This window comes from Vicia villosa, unplaced genomic scaffold (assembly GCF_029867415.1).
Source record: "Vicia villosa cultivar HV-30 ecotype Madison, WI unplaced genomic scaffold, Vvil1.0 ctg.002530F_1_1, whole genome shotgun sequence".
Lineage (NCBI taxonomy): Eukaryota > Viridiplantae > Streptophyta > Magnoliopsida > Fabales > Fabaceae > Vicia > Vicia villosa.
In genome coordinates, this window is record NW_026705959.1 from 217,928 (window position 1) to 240,041 (window position 22,114).

The following is a 22,114-nucleotide window of genomic DNA, read 5'->3' on the forward strand; positions in this document are numbered from 1 at the left end:
TCTTGCATATTCTGAATTTAGTGTTATGACATAATTGTGGGTTGTATTGATTCAAAATTATATCTTATTTTCTTTATCACTATTATACAAGATAGGTGTTAGATATTTTTACATTTATGCCCAATCCAATTCTACTTTTACTTAATCATATTAGTTTACATAATATGATTCTAATATATGCTGCAGGTGAGAATCTATATATTTTATTTACAAAATCATAATAACTAAATTTTACAAGTTTAATTTGAACCATGTTTTGATCTTGCATATTTATTAAAATTTTAAATATTGTATGAATTACTAAATTATGATCCTATTAATATTTTCAAAAACAGCTCTGCACATCAACCAATATAACTTTTGCTATTCCATTATTTTTGAAACTGAACTTATAATAGTTTTTATTTATTCATGAAATATTTTCTAGAACTCCATTTTTTTACTCAAGCCACTTACTCATTCATTTCAGTTATGACATGCTTTGGAAACTACACAATTTAAGTTTGTTTTACACATAAACAATTATCATTGCTTTCTATCATGCCTTGGATGTTTAATGACACTTAACGTGTAATGCCAAGAATGATAATCATTACAATTTCAAAACTAAATTGTGTATGAGAGAGATTAATTTATGACTATGCTAAGCGTGCAGACTAAAGTAAATGACCAAACAAAGTCATCATTGCTAATATCAACTCCTACTGTAATTATTACATATCCACATAACTTAAACATACATATATTATGGCCTTATGTTCCCACCATATATTTGTCCGAAAATCTGTATAATCAAACCAAAAAACCAGAAATATGGATGATCTGAATCAAAAGGCTCTTGAAGATAAATGGTTTAGCAGTGTGTTAAGCAAAAAAGGATCAGCAGAAGCAAGACTTCATCGTAAACGTCAACTTCAATCCAAGAGAGCAAAGAAATTGAATGGACTGCAGAAGGAGAATGTAGGCAAGACTACCCCAATTAGTAGTCATGATAATGCTCATGCAAGAATTCCATTTTCTACCATCTCTCAGAATATTCCAAGTTCCAGCAATTCGGTTATAACAAATTTGCAGAAAACTCATGCTTCCTCAGTGATCAGTAATCTTGCAAATTCGTTGAATAAAAAACGTCCAAGAGTTGTTACAATGAGAAACATCAATATGAGAGGGACGAATTTAAATAATAGATTTGATAACGTTGTTGGTGAATGTGGTTCTACATCTTCAAAAAACTCTCCATTACATACTACTGAAATCAATGAACTTTTTGAAGATGACAACGAAGAGGATAATATGCATGATGATTCGTCAGAGAGTATGGTTTATTTATGGTAATGTACATTCTCAATTAATTTAAACACTTAACAAATTTCTAATTAATTTGCATGTATCAATTTCCATAGGTTGGAGTTCAGATGACAGCATGGTTATGGACGAAGATGAAGAAGATATGGACAATCAAGCTGTAATGGTCAATGCACTACCATCAGGTTTTGTAACAATAATGTAATAATTGTCAGTAAATTTATATTGTTAAACATCCTCTCATCTGTTAACTTAGCTGTGCATTCATTTAGGAGATTTTTACGACATAGGTGATCCAGTGTTTGAATGTCCAAAATGTGGTGCAAACATGTGGTATTTAGAAAGGAAGACCAAGTGTCGGCAAACATTAAGTCCTAAGTTCACAATGTGTTGCGGTGATGGTAAAGTTCAAATTCCTTTATTGAGAGAACCTCCACCGGTGTTACAGAAACTGCTGTTTGACCAAACAAACCCTGAATCAAAACTATTTCAACAACAAATACGTCTTTTCAACATGATGTTTGCATTTACGTCTCCGGGTGCTAAAATGGACAACCGTTTTAATAATGGTAGAGGTCCTCCGAATTACCGAATTCAAGGACAATCATGTCATCGTATAGGTAGCATGTTACCATTGCCAGGACAAAATCCCCGATTTGCACAACTCTATATATATGATACTGAACATGAAATACAACATAGAGTAAACGGATTCAAGTATGTTTATTTATTACTTCGTGTATAATAATATGCTCTTTTTTATACGATATGGACCATATACCATTTTTGAGTTTTCATTCTTTGCAGGACAAAAGACGGAATAGATCTTGACATAGTGAAAAAACTCTCTTCTATGTTATATCAACACAATGTTCATGCCCAGAGTTTTAAGATGGCAAGGGATATACTTTCCGAAGGCAATGTTTCTGACCTAAAGCTCCGTCTTATTTCCGAGCGACGCACCGATGGGAGAATTTATAATCAACCAACTGTTTCTGAAGTTGCTGCTCTAATTGTTGGTGATGTTGACACTGCTGAGAAAAGGGACATAATAATGCACAAACAGAGTGGACAACTTCAAAGAATAGATGAATATCATACATCATATTTGGGATTTCAATATCCATTGCTTTTCCCTTATGGCGAAGATGGTTACAGGCCGAACATTAGACACCGTAATCAAGATTCCAACAATAGACGTAACTCAGAATCAATAACTGGAGTAGCCGACAATGAGGATGTTCCGTGGGAGCAAGCAACTAAAAGAAATAGGCTCACAATTAGAGAGTGGTTTGCATTTCGTATTCAAGCCAGAAAGAATGAGGCCCAAACAGTTCTCAGATCAAGAAGGTTATTTCAACAGTTCTTGGTTGATGGTTATACAATGATGGAATCTGAGAGACTTCGATGGTTAAGAAAAAATCAATCTAAACTTAGAGTTGGAAAGTATAACTATCTAGCAAATATCAGAACCAATGGACATACCGATGGTGCAAACACAGGGAAAAGAGTTGTCCTTCCATCGTCCTATGTTGGTAGTCGCAGATACATGGATCAACTTTACTTTGATGGAATGGCAATATGTAGTTATGTTGGATTTCCCGATCTATTCATAACGTTTACGTGTAATCCAAACTGGCCGGAATTGAAACGTGTACTTGCTTCTAATAATTTGACACCAGCAGATCGGCCGGACCTCATAACGAGAATATTTAAGATGAAATTCGATGAGTTACTGTCAGATTTGACTAAAAAAGGTTGTATGGGGAAAGTTCTTGCGTGTAAGTATTGATTCATTTCAAAACTGATCATACATTAATTTGATTCTTAACCATCATTATTCATACTTTTTTTTCTGTTGTAGATATGTACACAATTGAGTTTCAGAAGAGAGGCCTTCCCCACGCTCATATTTTGATATTTCTACATCCATCCAGCAAATATCCAACACCTGCTGATATTGACCGTATTATATCTGCCGAAATTCCGAACAAGGACACCGACGGAGACTTATATAATTTGGTAAAAAGTCACATGATACACGGACCTTGCGGAAACGCAAACCGGTCTTTGCAATGTATGAAGGATGGTAAATGTTCCAAATACTTTCCTAAAGACTTTCGGGCTGAGACAGTTGTCGATCAAGATGGTTATCCGGTTTACAGAAGAAGGGACAACGGTCACACTGTCATTAGGAATGGTATAGAGGTTGACAATAGATTTGTTGTTCCTTACAATGCAAAATTGTTGTTGAAGTTCAGAACTCATATTAATATGGAATGGTGCAATCAAAGCACATCCATAAAATATTTGTTTAAATACATCAACAAAGGCTATGATCGAATAACAGTTGCAATTGTTATGAATGAAAATGGATGTCCTATTGAGCGTCAAGATATTGATGAAATCAAGCAGTATATTGACTGCAGGTATGTTTCTCCAAGCGAAGCATCCTGGAGGATTTATGGTTTCCCCATTCATGGAAGGAAACCAGCTGTCGAAAGATTACACTTCCATTGCGAAGGTCAACATTCAGTGTACTATACTGACATCAGCAATGTTTCCAATGTCCTTGAGAAACCAAGTGTAACTGAATCGATGTTTACGGCATGGTTTGAAGCTAATCAGAAATACACCGAAGCTCAACAGTTAACTTATAGCAATTTTGTTTCAAAGTTTGTATATGTCAAAAAGAAAAGAGAGTGGAAGCCCAGGCAGAAGGGTTACACAATTGGCAGGTTAATTTGGGTTCCTCCAACTACAGGAGAATTGTACTTTCTCAGAATGATGCTTACACATGTGAAGTGCCCTCGAAATTATTCAGAACTGAAAATAGTTAACAACGTCAAATACGATACTTTCCGTGATGCATGTTTTGCAATGGGCTTTATTGGGGATGATCGTGAATTTATAGCTGCTATTTCAGAGGCATTTCAGTGGGGTTCTGGCCACTATTTAAGATTGCTTTTTGTCCACATGTTGCTGTCAAGTAGCATTAACAGACCAAGGCATGTATGGAGCAAAACAAGGCATCTTCTATCTGATGGAATTCTTTACTCTCAACAGACTATTGCCAACAACAAAGGTAACATGTTATTGAATAAAAGAATTAGATGTCAACTTCATTAACTTCATTTTTTAAATAATTCTATTGCAAACTTCTGTTAAATAGGTTTGAGGTTATCAGAACGAGAAATATACAATCTGACATTGATTGAGATAGAAAAGCTACTACAACGTAACCGTAAGAGCCTGAGCGACTTTCCTGGGATGCCAAAACCACAAGGATATGTCCCCGAAGAATTTGGCAACAAGCTTATTTACGAAGAGCGGAACTACAATCCAGATGAACAACTTCAAGAATTTAACATGCTGTATCAGAATCTCACAGGTTTCTTCACTGTCCATTTGAAATTTGTTATAAATGTAAAACCAAATTAACAATAGCATAGCATAGTATATTATGATTGTTTAAGAATAATCTTCTAATTACCAACAGATGAACAAAGGGATGTATTTAAGCAAATCATGATGGCCGTGAATAACCAGAATGGAGGCGTGTTCTTTCTTTATGGTTACGGCGGTACAGGCAAAACCTATATGTGGAGAACACTAGCTTCTTATATAAGATCAAAGAAACAAATATGTCTGACAGTTGCTTCTTCTGGAATTGCCTCCCTATTACTTCCAGGTGGCCGGACGGCGCATTCTAAATTCAAAATTCCGATTCCCACGCTTGAATCTTCCACATGCGACATAAACAAAGGGAGCGATAGAGGTGATCTACTAAAACTATCAAAGTTGATAATCTGGGACGAGGCTCCAATGTGTCACAAGTTTTGTTTTGAGGCATTGGATAAAACTATGAAGGATATCATGGGTGGATCCAAAGCATCAAATAAAATATTTGGAGGTAAGGTAATAGTCTTTGGCGGTGATTTCAGGCAAATTCTTCCAGTTATTCCAAGAGGCAGCCGCTCGGATATAGTTCATGCTACAATAAATTCATCATACATATGGGATCACTGCAAGGTTTTGAAACTCACAAAGAATATGCGACTACAGCAGTCGGCAAAATCCACCAGTTCTGCAGAGTTAAGACATTTCTCAGATTGGATTTTAACTGTTGGAGATGGGAAGATATCAGAACCAAATGATGGTTACGCAGAGATCGACGTTCCTAAAGATCTGTTGATCTCTGATTTTGATGATCCCCTCAAGGCAATATTTGAAAACACCTATTCAAATTTTGCCGTTAACTACAATAATGTGGATTTTCTACAGTCAAGGGCAATATTAGCTGGAACCATAGAGACTGTTGATCAAATCAATCAGTATATTTTAGAATTTGTTCCCGGTAATCAACATTTTTTTATAATATTTCGTTGTGTATTTTATTTTTTCATGCCCAATGTTATTTACGACAACAAATAACATTGTCAACCTGCAGGTCAAGAGAAAGAGTATTTAAGCTCGGATTCAGTTGATACAACAGACGGTGACGGCAATGAATCTTTTGATGTTTTAACTCCAGAATTTTTGAATGCCTTGCAAACTTCCGGTGTCCCCAATCATAAAATCAAATTGAAGATCGGTACACCAATAATGCTGCTCAGGAATATTGACCAAGCAGAAGGGCTTTGCAATGGAACACGTCTCATTGTTACCAAACTGGCCGATCATGTTATAGAAGCAAAAATTATTTCTGGAAAGAACATTGGTGGTATTGTATACATTGCACGAATGGATATAACTCCGACTCAATCACCATGGCCCTTCCGAATGACCAGAAGACAGTTTCCTATAATGGTATGCTACGCTATGACAATTAACAAATCTCAAGGTCAATCTTTAGATTTCGTCGGTATATATTTGCCAAGAAGCGTGTTCAGTCATGGTCAATTTTATGTGGCAGTCTCAAGAGTAAAGAGCAAAAAGGGTCTAAAGATCTTAATTCACGACAAAGACAAACAACCATTGTCGGTGACGACGAATGTCGTTTTCAAAGAAGTCTTTGAAAATTTATAATTGGACAATTAAATGTTCCATTCAATTAGTATTTTGAAGTTTTAAACGCCATGCACGTTAATCATTTCAAGTTCGGGATATCTATTTTTTTTTGTAATTGCAATATATAGTATATGCAACTCATGGATATCTATTTTTTTGCAATTCACACATTCTTCAAATATATATCATTAATCAAAATGCCATAAAGAAACAGAAACATGCTCTATGCCATTTACCCGTGCGAACGATCCACTTTTTAATAAAACACATATACCAAACAATATAAAGCTGTAATTTTTTTTTAGAATAAATCACTTTGTTACCAAACAGTATAGCATTTGCAACATCATTCATATAAATTAACAGAGGTAAAACTAAATCGCAGTCAACATAAATTCCATATTCTTAAACAAATACCATTCACAACACAAAGTCTAAAAATAAAAAACATCCAACCCAACACAAACTATAAAGATAAAAAACAACCAACCCAACACAGTACCTTCATATTAAAACATACCAGCAACATCAATTCCTGTTCACTAACTGAACAAATATCAGATCTGAAAATGGAATCATTGAGAATTCCAGCACGTCTCCTGATTTTAGTTTTTTCTCTCTTGCAAAAGAGTACCATCCAACCCCAATATGTATTTCATACTCATTCCTACTGGCCCTAAGAATTACGCACTGATATCCTTTTCCATCAACAAGATCTACCATCCTTATTGCATTCTGCGTCTTTCCAAAGCACGTCTTCGATATTTCCATAGGAATATTCTACAGATTTTACAACATGCATGATATGTAAATGAGTTTTACAAATATATACATAAATACATTAAATTTTTCAAGATATTTACCAGTGCATTTTGTCCATGCATGTTTGCTTCTGTGACATGCTTCCTCCACTTTACTTCACCACTATAATCAGCAATGCATTCCTCTTCAGTAAGAAATCCATCGTTTATGAGAGTTTTTAACATTTTATCTTGCTCTTCGTCGAACTCTTTAATGATTTGACGTGCCCACTCAAGGGAGTCTCTTTCCGGATCACTTAAACATTAAATACAACAGTACAATTATTCTTCAAGTTATAACAAATATTTTTCGAATATAACTATTCATTATTTTTTTTTGTTGTTAAGAACAACAGTCATCTTAGTACAGATCTAACAAAAAACTTTAATAAATACTTAGTTATCAACTATACATCCCTAATTGAGATCAATTTTCCAGTGCATGCAAAAGTAGAGAAGTCTGAATTTTTTTTATGTCAGAAGAAATTTTTGCTTTAAGCATGCATTTTCTACTTACCTGCTGGAAGGAGAAGGAACAAATGGTACCCCCCACTTCACCATCTCCAATGTTTTAATGATAATAGAGCAAGATTTTATCATTTATCAAAAATTTCTCAAAAACTTCCTATATATGCTCTTAGGTATACACTTACAGCTTGGGCCGTGAAACTTGATGGGCCTTTATTCTATAGGACATAAAAACCAAATCAAATTAAAATAATATTCATCATTACACTTTGTAACATGTATACATATATTGTAAACCATACATTATTACTTTTTTTAATTTTGTTACATATGTTTCAATATAAATTTTATTTTACTCGCAGGACATCATAAATTAATTCATATTTTTTTTTTATTATAAAAAACATATATTTAAATATCTAATAGAGTATGGACTTATGTATTTTTGAAATATTTTTCACTTCTTAACAAGTACAGTAAAAAAAGAATTCATATTCTAAATGACAGCATTCTAACAAAATAATAGTTATGATACTCCAAACATATGGATTCACAATAAAGTTAGGTGCCAAAATAGTCATCCATAACATACAAATAAACTTATATATACCATAACAGCAGAATTATAAAAAAGATGCAACCATTAGAATTTAAACAAAAAACATAGTTGAGTTTTGATAGAGTTAAGGAGCACAGCAGTAAAAGTTCAACACAAAATTCCATCCAACAAAAACACTTAAATTCCCCCATACATAAAGGAAGAAGAGTTTATACTGAAAACACTTAATAAACATAACGATTAGCAAGTTCTTCCAAAAATTTCCAAGTCCCATCATTTCTTCTTCATCTGAACATAAATGAAAGTACCATGTCGGGCCAATTGACATGTAAGTTTGTCACCTCTCTTGAACCCTTTGGCCTTCACATATGCGTACCAGCCTTTAGTCATGTATTTCTCAGATGGACTTGGAACCCCGCCACGATATGCCGTCTTCACAGTACACTTGAATTGTTGATACAGATCACAATCTCTAATGGTTACCTCCTTCTGATTACTTGCCAAGCAGTCTAAAGCTATCTGCTTAGGGAAATGCTGGAATAACACAGAGATTCCATTGATCAAACACTTGACATAGTTCAGTATTAAAATACAAGGTAAATTTCGAGCATGCTTACCTGGACATTATCCTTCTTTACTTTTGAATTCTTAATAGCAATATCCCAGCAGTAAGTCGGCTTTCCCCCCCACATCCTTATCCTAACATTTGAAACATTTTTGCCCTTCTTTGCAAGTTTCACAGTACTTTTCGGCTTCCCATCTGTATCAGCTCTTTTGTTGGCAGTCCTGCACTCAGCCTGCATATTTGTTCTCTTACAAAGGACACTTGCTTTGTTTGCAACTGTTTTCTCAACAACAGTGTTGGAGTTCTCAGTGGTTTTGCTATTTGGTTGATTATCGTTCCCAGAGACAAGGGGGACATCATGTTGTTCAACCTTAACATTCCTTATAGGAACAGCTGTGTTGATGACATTGGAAACAACTACAGGTGCATTCTTTGAAGTTTCAGCAAATGTAACAGATTTCTTTGATTTTGTCTTATCTTTTCTAACAGACTTGCCACAAGATTTTTTTTCAGAACCATCTGCAACCTCATTCACGAGTTTCTCTATCTCAATCAATACTGTCTCCTCACTGGAAGAACAGTTGTAACTCCGTTAGGACGTTTTGAAGGAGAAATAAACAATAATAATCCTAAGTCTTATTTAAATAACCTTAAAATTTCAAGATTAACAACTTGAAAATAGATATAAGATGACAATCTGGACCGATAATGAAGACTATTAGAAAATAATGAGTAACACTAACGGCCAAACAAAGATAAGTCATACTTTCACAATATTCCGAAACATGACTTTCAGAAACAGTAAGGGCTCTACTCCATTCACATCATTTTATAAAACTCACACAAAACCATTTTATCATGCAGATTAAATCAAAAAACCCTAAAACCTAAATAGATCGGGGCTGGAAAAAATAAAAAACAACCGAAATAGAGGAGGAAATAATGTTTCTGACCTCATGACACCTTCATCGTCGTCTGATATCCACCCATGCGTTGGCTTTCGTCCACCCCTCAGTGTCTTCATTTCTTAGTAGCTTGAGAAGAAATGTCTGTTTTTTTTGATAAACAAGAGGAATGAAATCAGTAAAAGTGATGTAATGTGAATAGTTCAAAATATATCGTGACTATACCTTGCACGCTTCAGTTTCCCCAGACTTCTTCAATAAATGACACCTATTTAATCAATCATAACTTTTCCCTATTATCCACGGTGTAACCGAAACAATTAATAAACATTTGGAACAACGCTTTGTATTGTAACTAAAAAAATGCATTTATGTTATCAGCATCCGTTAACCTCAAATATACATGCATACACTACCTTTTTTAGCTTCACCAATACCATGCAGTGTTTAAATATTTTTGATCTCCTTTTTTTTTTTTGTTTTTTATTACCTCCTCTTTACCATATTTCCCGGAATTCTAAACAGCAAAAAAGTAAATAAGTATTTTTTTATACCTATATAGTAGAATCTTTTTTTTAGGGGCAATTATTACATTTTATCAACTATTTTTAAATAACTATTAGTTAATTTCATCAAATTTAATAGCAAAATAAAATGTATCACAACCAGAAATTATCCAAAAATTTTATTTTATAAATACTTGAATATATAATTTTTAAAATTATTATATATATGTCAGAGCAAAAATTGTTGATCAAAAATTTTCAAGTTATTTTTTTCCACTTACGTAGTAATAATTAGGAATCAATAAATAATTTTTTAAAAACTATTAGTTAATTAGGAATCAATTTTTTAGGGGCAATTATTACATTTTATCAACTATTTTTAAATAAACTATTAGTTAATTTCATCAAATTTAATAGCAAAATAAAATGTATCACAACCAGAAATTAAGTCACATAATATTTTATAAATACTTAATATATAATTTTTAAAATTATTATATATATGTTAGAGCAAAAATTGTTGATCAAAAATTTTCAAGTTATTTTTAAAATTATTATATATACGTAGTAATAATTAGGAATCAATAAATAATTTTTTAAAAAATACTATACATATTTTTTAACACTTAATATTCTATTAAAAAAAGTATAAATAATCTTAAACATTCACTGTTTTTAAAAAAATACCATACATAATCTGTGCTTTCAGATGCTCTTTTCTCTTCAATTTTTTTTATTACCAATTATATTGAACTGCAGATGTTGCTACAATATCTACTTTCATGTAATGGTATCCTTATTTTTACTTTTTATACTATATATCATTAACACTTGGATCATATTAACTCACACATCTTACACAAATTAAATAAATCTGAAAGCACAGCCACATTACAATAACAACACCAATTAAACTAAAGTAAACCATGCCAATAATCATTTAAATGTTCAAGCATCTGTCCAAATCATAAAACTATGATATTGGAATTACATAAAAGGTTATCAAACCATGTTCTGTTAAAATTCAAATACAGAATATCAATATAACATAAAAAAGGTTCCAAACATTACATTAAACTTGATAGATTTAAAACAAAAGAACCCAACAACATCATTCAAAACAAACTGCTGCTCTTCCAAACTGCAAGACCACTTCATCCAGTCTAGCCATCAACACCTAAACCTGCATTACACAACAATCACAATTTCACAAAATTACCAGTAGCATACGGATCAACAAACAAATCATTTAATATAGATATTACAATAGATTTTGTGGCTACAGAGATGTTCCTAACCATTGTTTTAAGCTTCTTCACCAAATCTGCCCATATAATCCAGTCACTGTCATGCAGAAGACAAACACAGAGTTAATGCGTGGAATGGAATTAAACTCATCTACCCTAATATCATCTTCTTTCAATACAGTCGTTGCATAAAAATGACATACCTTTCACTTTCAAAGACGATTCTACCAAGATACACTGAATTGGATATCTCAACCATTCTCGGATTTATCTGCAGTCCCACACTTCCCATAACATCAGCCACAAATTGAACGTCTTCCAACAAAGCAAAACCCAAACCAGCCCTAATTTCCTGATGCTTCCCCGACCATTTTATTCCAATCATCTCATTCTGCCACACCATTGATATGTTCTTAATCTTACTCCCCCTTTCCCAGCCGCATGCAACATTGTTGATTGCATGTAAAGCCCACTCACTGCATAACCTGGTAATCCGCTGTTTCTTCGTTCTCGACCTCATTCGGAGTTGCTTGGATCTCTGCTTCATCCTTCGCTTTATCGCGAATCTCTCGACAGGGTCCTCAACGACAAGAAATTTCAGTGACCTAAATAAGGAACAAGCATCGAACAGATTCATAATCCACAAAAAACAAACGAAATAAATAGATTGGATTAATAGAAGAAGATCAACCACCTGCATGCTTTGGCGACTTGTGAGAAACTAGCCATTTTTTCTTCCAACTTTCCGATTTACTGTTCGCCCTTTCTTACTTGAAGTGTGGGAGTTTCCAAGCTTCTATCACCATATATACCCAAAAACCTACTACCTATTAGACTTCTCTTTAGTAGGTAAACGTGCAAGAGATTTTGGAAACTGGAGAAATCCACTTTTTCTGTGCATGCAGAACTAAATACAATCAACTCTTTTTAAGAGTAATAATTAATTCCACGTTATTTATACATCAGTCAATTTTCTAATTGTGTGGAAAAAATAACACATTGATGTCTGTTTATTTTATAATGTAATCCAAAACTTATAGTATCTCTTTTTAAGAGTTTTATTTATTTTTTTCTCTTTCATAATTAATAATAATTGTTCATACCTATTTATTCGTTTATTTTTTAAATCTTAAGAAAAAAAAAAAAACAAATTTGTGGTATTTTATAAAGTATTAATTCTTACAAATACAAATTCATAATAGTCATATAACTATATCATTAATTTATATAAATTAATTTAATAAATCACAATATAAAAAAGAAACTAATATTATCATAAAAACTATAAAATAAAGAATTATAATGTTTTTTTTCTCTTTCACAATTATTAATAATTGTTATTGTGTTCTAATTATTTATTTATTTAGGTTTTCATACATATTTCAGCTTTAATTCGAAATATTTACGATTTAATTATTTTCATTTATATACATTTTTCAGTTTGTTTAATATAATTATTTAACCATAACAATATTATATTTATTTAATATTTATAATGTAGTCCAAAAATTTAAATAATTTTTTTGGATACATTATCAAACATATAAGATTACTTAATATAAAAAATGTTACATCTATGTTCAAATTTTCTTTTCCTCTCTATTGTAACTATTATTATTAATTGTTTTATTCTAATTATTTAGTTATTTAATATTTTTTTCTTTCAAAATATTACATAAGTCGTTTTTTTTTTAAATTTATTATTTAACCATAACAATATTATATGTTTTTGATTGTTATACCGACTTTACGTGACCCGTGCGGGCGCACGGGTCCTTTACTAGTTAATAAAAAAAAAAACATTAAAATAAGCTACTCATATTGTGCTTTGTTGATTAAAATAAAATTTCTTTGTCCACTGCCACTTATATCCATGGAAACCAGTTGAGCCTTTTGGATTCAAGTTCAGAGTTCCACCCTCAAGCATCTTCTCAAACCAAGTTGTTTTCTCAAACATGACAACCTTGCTCATTCAATTAACAATCCTCAATCACTTTACTCTTCCAACATAAGCATTAAAATAACCGCCTAGTTTCATAATTTCAGCCATAGCTTTTATACACTTGTCACAAAAGTGATTTTTATCACAGGGTAAGCATTTATTTTCTTCAAACAGCTTTTGTATAAAAAGTTCAAACTTTAACCACAGTTTCACTATACATACATAATACAAATAGCTGTTTTTCTCAGTGTTTTGTAGATTATGGCGAAACTTCCAGCTATGCTTTCTTTGAGGCACTTATTGATCTTATCGCTGGCTGTGAATGTTAGTTTGATTCTGAGAATGGTGTATGAAGGTGAACGAGAAGGAAGCAACAAGAACATGGAAGGGTATAATCGGATTATTCAAAAATCACGTTTGGTTATACCTTCAACTTCTTTTGCTAATTCTACTCGTAAAGATCGTTCTGGAGCCATGGATAAAGTAATCAACCTTGATCAGTAAGTGCACTTACTAAGATTGATTCTTTTTTACTACAGTAATATTTTCTTGATCATTTAAATTTAATTTTCAAGTGTTTCCTAATGTTTTTTTTTTGGTACTAAAGATCCTATTTTAGAGTACTAAATTAATGCTAACACTGTGTTTTATGATTAAATTCTTTTTTCTTGTTTGTTTACATTTTTTGGGGAGAGAGTAGAGAGAATTGCCATTTATGTTTTCATAGGGGTAGTGTGCTTACGTTGCTTGTTTATGTGCTTTGCTTCCTGCTATAATTCCTAGCAGAGAAAGGGACAACTCATAGCCTCTGACCTGATTTTTTTAATTTCTATTTTACACTTTACACAGAGTTTTATTTTTAAATTAATAAAATTGAGCACTTCATTCAAGAAATGAATGTGGAACTTTTCTTTTTCTTTAGTTTAATGAATTTAGCACTAGTTGTGTTTTATTTTTGCGTATAAAAAATTCATTACATTAGAATAAAAAATTGAAAAGGTATGATGCATAAATCTTTTTATCAATAAATAATATTTAAATTTATTTTTTATAAAGTTGTATCATGAGAGTGTTGTATATTCCTTTAAGTTACTTTTCCACTAAGTATATGACAATCTTAAAATAAATAAACCTTAAAAGTAAAAAAGTAAGAGTTAATATTAAATTGTTTCGGATTCTTAACAAATAAATAAATATTGTATATAACATTGACATTTACTCTTTCTTTTATGATAGTACATAAATAGAGGATTGGTGAGATCAATTAAAATATGAAACTTAAAATGTAGCCTATCAAAATACTTCTCTTTAATAAATAAGCTCTTTTATTTATTTTTTCTTTTAATAAATAAAAGAGCAACTTGACCCATAAAATAAATGATATGCATTTTATGGTAGTAGACTCAAATAAATATACTTAGAGTTTAAAACGGATTAGGCAAAATCAATTAAAACATCAATCTAAATCAAAATAAATTGAAATAAAATTGATTGTTTATGATTTGATTTTAAAATTGAACTAAACAAACATATGTGGTCTGGTTCATTCTCGATTTTAGATTTTAGAAACCACTAAATTAAAAAATTGAACCAATAAAAATAATTATGCTCTAAATTTTTTATTCCACCAATGTTTAAGTCCAAATTTTGTATGGATTCAACCATTCTCCATATTTGTTTTTACTTTTTTCCTTTTAGAAAACACGCATTTAAAACAAAACTTCAAAACATAAAAAGAAGAAATCATAAGCCAAACTTACTTTTACCATACTACTTCTCTAGTTCCCCGCCTTAATTGTTAGTTTCACTACCGTCATGGTTCAAGGAAATCACGTCATTGTTTCATAGTATGAATTAAGAGCAATTTGTTTGAATAAATAGAGCATAAAATAATTGACATGAAATATATTATTTTAAAAATAATAGCATAAAATACATTGAAAAAATACATTAATAAATATAAAGTTTGAAAAAAAAATTAAAAACAATCAACTGTATCAAACCAAACTGAATCAAACATGTTAGTTTGGTTCGGTTCTATTTTAAAAAATGTTAAAAACCAAACTAAACTAAAATGATGGAGATATTATTTGTTCTTAACTTTTTTTATATAAAAACTTATACAACGGTTACACCCTTAATTATAGTAACTTTTAAATAAATTAATATTATAAATTATGATTTCAACTATCAAACCAAATGTTTTCAGAAAATTATTAGTTAATTTTATTTTATTTTAATTATCTAAAGTTACATTTTTTTTAAGAAGATGCATTAAAAGTAAAACTCATATACTAATTTCTCTAATTCTTAATTTTATCTATTACTTATAAAAGACATTACTACTTTTTTTTTATAAAAAGCCAATGGAATATCCGTGCAATCGCACAAATATATTAATTTTTAAAATATAATAAAATTAATATTAAATAAATTAAATTATTGAACCCAAAAAAATTTACTATTTTTTAAAATAGATAATAATTAATATCTATAAATTTTTTATATATAAAAATATTTAAATGAACCATATATTTTTTTATATAAATATTATTTTTTATTTTGATATTAATTGGGATAGTTGAATAAATATACTAGTATATGTAGTCTGTTAAAAAATATATATAATATTAAAATTTATTTACATTTTTACTTTATTGTGACATTTATGTTTTCTTTTTCTTTTTGATGAGAGAAATATATATTGATTTTTTTGTCGTTTAAAAAGTTTATAATAATATAATTGTGCATGTTGGGTCTTCGTCAATTCTGAAGTGAAAGCATGCCATCCAAATCCATAGTGTTTAGCGATGGTATTTTGTCATTCTCTGTTCCCGAGTTGGAGGGGTCAAATTTTGTTGGGAGATGTGATGATGTTGGGTGTTAACTGTTAACTGCATATTGAATAATTAATGTAACGACCAAAGAAATAAAAAATCGAATTATTAAATTTATAATTTGATTGTCACACTAATGATCAAATATACACTTAAAAATAATTAATATGAATAAAAATGAACCAATTGTTAGTTGATCCAATGGTGATTGGCGCTAGACTTGGTAAGGAGATCCACGGTTCGATTCCCCATATAGTTATAATTTGATTATTTATACTACTAGTTTTTAAGGAGAGTTACTCCTATATAAATATATTTTGATATTTTATTGGATAACTTTATTTATACGTAGAATTAATGAACTTTTGACAGCAAAGTTAAATACTCTGAATAGCGCACAGTTCATGATGATGTTTTATCAAGCACTAGACAAATAAACTAATGCTGGCTTGGCTTGGGCTGTCTATATAGGTTAGTGTAGCACCATGCACGATTATTATTGCCATTTGACCAATGAGACTATATTTTTATATTAGGGAAGTAAATAAAACATTCTTAACTATGGAGTACCACTTTTACTTAGCAAAATATAAAAAAAAACTAGTAGTCAAAATATATAGCTTTATGAATCATTAAGTTTATATATTTTTAGGTTTATTGAATAATGAATATGTTTGGTCTATATAAAAGATTAATGAACCTAACAAAAATATTTATTTATAATTTATGGCCGAGGGAGTGCAAACAACTTACTCTTTCTATCTTAAATATAAACACAAATATGTACAATTTTGAATCTTAAATGTTTATTAATACTAAAATGCAATTTGTTTTTTTAGTTAAATTAAATTAGTTGATAGAGTTGCAAACCATCAAATTGTAGAGATTTGAATTCAAATATGCGACATCATTTTTATTCATATTTAATTTAAAATATGAAATTCAAACTAAAATTAAACATACATAGGACCCTATGCATAGTAACAGTAGGTAATTCTTGGAAGAATAGATATTATTACGGTGTGGGCCACGTGCCTGATTGCATACGGCATCCAACTTTTTGCCATAACCAAAGCTGCTGCTCTTTAGATTTTCAATAGAGATCTTCTTTCTTTACAATATATTTTGCCGCCCCAATGAAAACCTCTCAAATGCACCACCACCAACACCACTATATTCATACTCAACACCACTATATTCATACTTTATCATATTATATAATTTCTCTGTTCCAAAATTTACTTAAGTAAATTTTATTTTTTTAAATTCTTATATATATATATATATATATATATATATATATATATATATATATATATATATATATATATATATATATATATATATATATATATATATATAATTTAGATACATTAATTATTCAAAAAATCTAAAAGATAAAATTTGTTTATAATATAAATTGGATTACAATATTTTCTTTTTTTCTTATAAATAAACAATTTTTTTTATAAATAAACAAATTAAATTTTACAAAAAAATATCTGTGCTAGTTCTCTGTTTTCACACGGGTCATATAATTGATAATGTAAAATGTAACAATCATATAATATTTTTTGGATCATATACATGGACCTGCTACCTTTTCAATTTTTTTCAATGTCTTGCCCATGCACACTCCTTCATTAACTCTTCTTTCATATTCTTACCTGCCCCACTCTGATTTCACTGTTGTTCCAATCTACCCTACTCTGATTACCATCACGTTCTCTCACAATTTTCATCTCAGATCATGCCCTACATCTACTTATATGCCTCGATTCATTATTTTATTCTTTACACTTTACAGAAATTGCAGTACTCAGTTTATCAGGTGCAGCACGTTATATGATCGCAAAACATTAAAAATAATGATATAAATGACCCTATATGATTTGAATATGTGTTTATAAGTGATGATAATTCTCATTCTATAATAATACAATTGTGAGTAAGCGGAGAAATAGTCCTATATTAGATTAGAATATAGTGATTTGAATATTTATAAATGAGAGAATCCGTTCACTTATAATTTAAAGTTTTGGGTGAATAAGTGAAGTCTCTCGCAGTCTTTGATTCGAGAAAGGGACCAACATATTTACTTATAAGTGAGGGCAATTTTCATCTTCAAACCCACATTTCTTAACAATACCACTTCCTTTTTACTATATGCATCTATTATTTTTAAAATTCAATTCTCATATTTAATATTTAAATAGATGTTTTGTTGAAAATAATTAATGATATTGATGAGTTCTGACACTAAGTTTTAATAAAATACTGCATATGAAATTGACTTTGAAAGCTACTAAAATAAATTAATCATCCATGCAGTGGCGATCCAACCATGTACGAACGTTTTTGGCGACAAATGGGAGACAGGACAACAATAACAATTCCCGGATGGCAATCTATGAGTTATTTTTCCGATCCAACAAGCATTTGCTGGTTTCTTGAGCCGGAATTCGCAAAGGAAGTAGTGAGATTACATAAAGTAGTTGGAAATGCCGTTACAGAAGGTCGCCATGTTGTTGTTGGCACAGGTTCCTCTCAGTTAATTCTTGCTGCTCTTTATGCTCTCTCTAACCCTAATGCTGCTCAACCAATCAGCGTTGTTTCTGCGGTACCTTATTACTCTGTAAGTCACTCTCTCATGTGTTATTATTCTTGTAATTATAATAAAAATGTGCTCTTGCATTTATTATTTTTTGGTTTTGGAATCCACTGCTGGTTAACCAAAAGTAGGAAAATGTAGTAATGAATAGAATGTAAATGCATGCATATGAATAAACTAATACGTATCAGTTGAGCTACCCCACGTAACCTGGCACGTTGCATTTGGTTTAAACTATTTGTTTTTGTTTAAATAGTTGAGAAATTTATTAGATTGATGGTTTGAGAAGACTTTGGAAATTGTTTGGTTTTAAAGGAATTTTTGCATGTGTTGGGTACCGAATCTGCATCCTCTTTTGGCTCTTCTAGTTGTCTGTCTTCATCAATGTCTTCCTTTCTTTTATATACCATCGCATGCCTGCACCTGATCACATGAAACAGTCACATGCTATCGGTTGAAAAATATCATAAACTTTAGCTTTTATAATGTACATAATTTTGAATCCAAATTATATATAGTCATTATTTCTATTCATTAAAAAATAAAAGCAGAAATGGTTATCTTGCTGCATTTTTCAGAAAGGAATCAACAATAGATCAGTTGAAAATTTAAGTGTATTTAAAATATATGGAGAACAACATAAAAGGTGTTTAATATTTTTTAGTAATATAGCAGTTGACTGGTACTAGTTGGGTAGATTATTATGATGATTGATTATTACTAAACTACGTTTTCTGGTAACCATGCTCCTAATTTTGTAATGAAATTGGGGGTGGATAATAGAGATTTTCCTACTCAAGTTTTTCTAAAAAATTAAATAAAGATTATGTTTAATGATTCTTAATGCTGCTGAAGTATTAAGATAATCATTAGGAAGATGTAGCAAAACTATAGGATCATATTTTCTGTTGGATCCCGTGGGGGTTGACCTGTGGTGAAAGCTTAGGTTCTGAGAGTGTGTTACTCTCCAGGTCTGAGAATTGAATCCCATTAGATGCTAATAACTTCTGTGTTGGGTCAGTCCATACTGAAGTTTGCCCTGGCTTTAAACGAGGTTTCTGTTAGTGGATGGAGAAATTGATGTCCTTAGTTATTCGGTCGCAAGGCCAAATTCATGTCACTGTCCAATACTCACACACGATTAAATTAAATTATTTCATTTCCTCAAAGTATTACGTTGTATATGTGTCTGATGTATCTATGTCCGTGCTTCATAGAAATTTGTTGTCGGTTTTTTAGTTTGATGATCAGTTTATGGTTAAACGTTGAATTGGCGAATTACTTGCAGTCGTATCCGCCAATGGCAGATTACCAGAAATCAGGACTTTACAAATGGGCTGGTGATGCAGATACTTTTGACAAAGATGGTCCTTACATTGAGCTGGTTACTTCTCCTAATAACCCTGATGGATTTACAAGACAATCAGTAGTGAACCGAAATCAAGGACTATTGGTTCATGACCTTGCCTATTATTGGCCTCAGTACACCCCAATATCATTTGCTTCAGATTATGATCTTACTCTTTTCACTGTCTCAAAAAGCACTGGTCACGCTGGAATGCGCATAGGGTAAGCTCGTAAAAGTACTTTGTCACACTCAATTATGTTAATCCCTTAAATAGATTTCAATATCTCGAAAAATTTGTTATTTTCAGTTCCTATCGACAGATATTCTTGTTTTTGTCCAAAGAAAATCATCAATGAGTTATACGGTTATAACACTAAGTGCATGTTTGGCTTAATTGATCGGCTACATGAATTTCTTATGGTTTTCACATGTAGGTGGGCTCTTGTGAAAGACCGCGAGATAGCAAAGAAAATGACTAAATTCATAGAACTAAATACAATTGGCGTCTCCAAAGATTCTCAACTCAGAGCAGCCAAGGTTTTAAAAACAGTATCTGACAGCTGCGAAGAAGAAAATTCTCAAGGCGGAGAAGAATCGTTTTTCAAATACAGCTACAAGATGATGGAGCAAAGGTGGAAACTACTTAGAGCAGCAGTTGATAGTGGCGATTTATTCAGTTTGCCTGAATTTTCTTCTGGATTCTGCAACTTTCTCAACCAAGAGTCCGAGACTCAGCCAGGTAAACAAACAAAGGTCTTACTAACGAGTGTCCTGCCGATATATGAATTCTTACCATCTTTTTTACTCCTTGCAGCATTTGCTTGGTTGAAGTGTGAAGGAGATATAGAAGACTGCGAAAGTTTCCTCCGCGGTCACAAGATTTTGACTAGAAGTGGTAAACAATTTGGGGCTAGCCCAAAATATGTAAGAATTAGCATGCTGGATACTGATGATAATTTTATGCAGTTCATAGATAGGCTATCTACCATACAGAACTGAAATAATGGAAATTTCTTAATGACAATGTATTTATAACTATAATAATAATTATAATAGTAACAAAACAATTCTAATATAAATATTTCATGTTTGTGCAGTAATAGGAAGTGACTTAATTATGCTGATCCATGCATAAGTAACATTTTATCACAATTGCATCTCAAATGAATAGATAGATGGTGCTATTTTGTTAGGCTTGAAAGAAACCACTATATTTAGTAAATTAGAGATTATGAAAATTTAAACTACAAGATTACTTGAAGATTTGGAACATAACATTGTTGTCAGGCTTATAGCTATCCTCTAGATATAGCAAAAATGATGTCATTAACCAAATTCTAACAAGGTGTGCCCAAAAAGGAATAACGTGAACAAGTTATCATTCCAGCATAGGAGGAAAACAAGATAATGACATGCATTATAACAAAAGAAAACAAGCATAAACTACACATGCTAAGAAATAAAAAACATGAAAAGCGAAAGCCCTCTTAACCACCCAAACAATAAAGAAGGTGTATCCACAAAAGGATAGTTGAAGGAAGCCCGGGTCCCTCGCAAGGCAATTCCGGCACTGCCACCCCAAATACATGTTCAATCTATTTCCATTATCAATTGAGCTACTAGCGAGGGGCCTGGACTGTTAAAAAAAAAGGCGCACTAGCTCAATTGACAGTGAGAATGGATTGAACATGTACTTGAACCCCAGGATACACCAAACTTCCTACAAAAAGACTTGAAATTTTGTACAGCTGAGACTTTTGTTCTTATAGACTCCACTCCAATCCACACATACACCAAAGTCCACAACTGGTTGGCTATAAAACAGTTTAGAAACAAGTGGAGACCTGATTCTTCTACTTCAAATCAATTTGGGAAACTTAAATCATGTCTGTCAATGATCACATTCCTTCTAGCCAGCTCCACTCTGGTTGGCAAGATATTGAGCTAAATCCTCCACCCGAACAAACGGATCTTGTTAGCAGCTTTCAACTTCCAAAGCTTTTCCAACTCC

At 31.5% G+C, this 22,114-nt stretch overlaps 3 protein-coding genes across 5 annotated transcripts; 2 read left to right on the plus strand and 1 right to left on the minus strand.

The window, feature by feature from the left end:
* The first annotated feature begins 813 nt into the window (after positions 1 to 813).
* On the plus strand, positions 814 to 6,333 carry LOC131639095 (uncharacterized). Its single transcript, XM_058909603.1, has 8 exons — positions 814 to 1,315; positions 1,404 to 1,490; positions 1,578 to 2,022; positions 2,113 to 3,086; positions 3,170 to 4,390; positions 4,478 to 4,696; positions 4,805 to 5,662; positions 5,756 to 6,333. Exons 1-8 carry the CDS (start codon positions 814 to 816, stop codon positions 6,331 to 6,333), a joined length of 4,884 nt encoding a protein of 1,627 aa, XP_058765586.1.
* A 4,845-nt stretch (positions 6,334 to 11,178) lies between these two features.
* On the minus strand, positions 11,179 to 11,925 carry LOC131639088 (uncharacterized). Its single transcript, XM_058909594.1, has 3 exons — positions 11,569 to 11,925; positions 11,417 to 11,462; positions 11,179 to 11,301 (listed from the first exon to the last, which is right to left on the minus strand). Exons 1-3 carry the CDS (start codon positions 11,910 to 11,912, stop codon positions 11,296 to 11,298), a joined length of 396 nt encoding a protein of 131 aa, XP_058765577.1. The 5' UTR covers positions 11,913 to 11,925; the 3' UTR covers positions 11,179 to 11,295.
* A 1,249-nt stretch (positions 11,926 to 13,174) lies between these two features.
* LOC131639090 (tryptophan aminotransferase-related protein 2-like) lies at positions 13,175 to 21,197 on the plus strand. Of its 3 annotated transcripts, none has more exons than XM_058909599.1 (6): positions 13,175 to 13,456; positions 13,543 to 13,807; positions 18,476 to 18,779; positions 20,044 to 20,324; positions 20,538 to 20,842; positions 20,918 to 21,197. In XM_058909599.1, exons 2-6 carry the CDS (start codon positions 13,569 to 13,571, stop codon positions 21,100 to 21,102), a joined length of 1,314 nt encoding a protein of 437 aa, XP_058765582.1. In that variant the 5' UTR covers positions 13,175 to 13,456; positions 13,543 to 13,568; the 3' UTR covers positions 21,103 to 21,197. The 3 variants fall into 3 exon arrangements, with proteins under 3 accessions (XP_058765582.1, XP_058765581.1, XP_058765580.1); XM_058909598.1 differs by having other exon boundaries at positions 13,566 to 13,807; XM_058909597.1 differs by having other exon boundaries at positions 13,176 to 13,456; positions 13,556 to 13,807; positions 20,918 to 21,196.
* Positions 21,198 to 22,114: the final 917 nt, after the last annotated feature.

Excerpts from the sequence above, each read along its gene's own strand:
- LOC131639095 (XM_058909603.1), top strand. The coding sequence starts at position 814 with ATGGATGATCTGAATCAAAAGGCTCTTGAAGATAAATGGTTTAGCAGT. Across the intron at positions 1,491-1,577 it reads GGTCAATGCACTACCATCAG|GAGATTTTTACGACATAGGT; the intron begins GTTTTGTAACAA and ends GCATTCATTTAG. Across the intron at positions 5,663-5,755 it reads TATTTTAGAATTTGTTCCCG|GTCAAGAGAAAGAGTATTTA; the intron begins GTAATCAACATT and ends GTCAACCTGCAG.
- LOC131639088 (XM_058909594.1), bottom strand. The coding sequence starts at position 11,912 with ATGAAGCAGAGATCCAAGCAACTCCGAATGAGGTCGAGAACGAAGAAA. Across the intron at positions 11,463-11,568 it reads ATCGTCTTTGAAAGTGAAAG|TGACTGGATTATATGGGCAG; the intron begins GTATGTCATTTT and ends TCTGCATGACAG.
- LOC131639090 (XM_058909599.1), top strand. The coding sequence starts at position 13,569 with ATGGCGAAACTTCCAGCTATGCTTTCTTTGAGGCACTTATTGATCTTA. Across the intron at positions 20,325-20,537 it reads CACGCTGGAATGCGCATAGG|GTGGGCTCTTGTGAAAGACC; the intron begins GTAAGCTCGTAA and ends TTTCACATGTAG. Across the intron at positions 20,843-20,917 it reads AGAGTCCGAGACTCAGCCAG|CATTTGCTTGGTTGAAGTGT; the intron begins GTAAACAAACAA and ends TACTCCTTGCAG.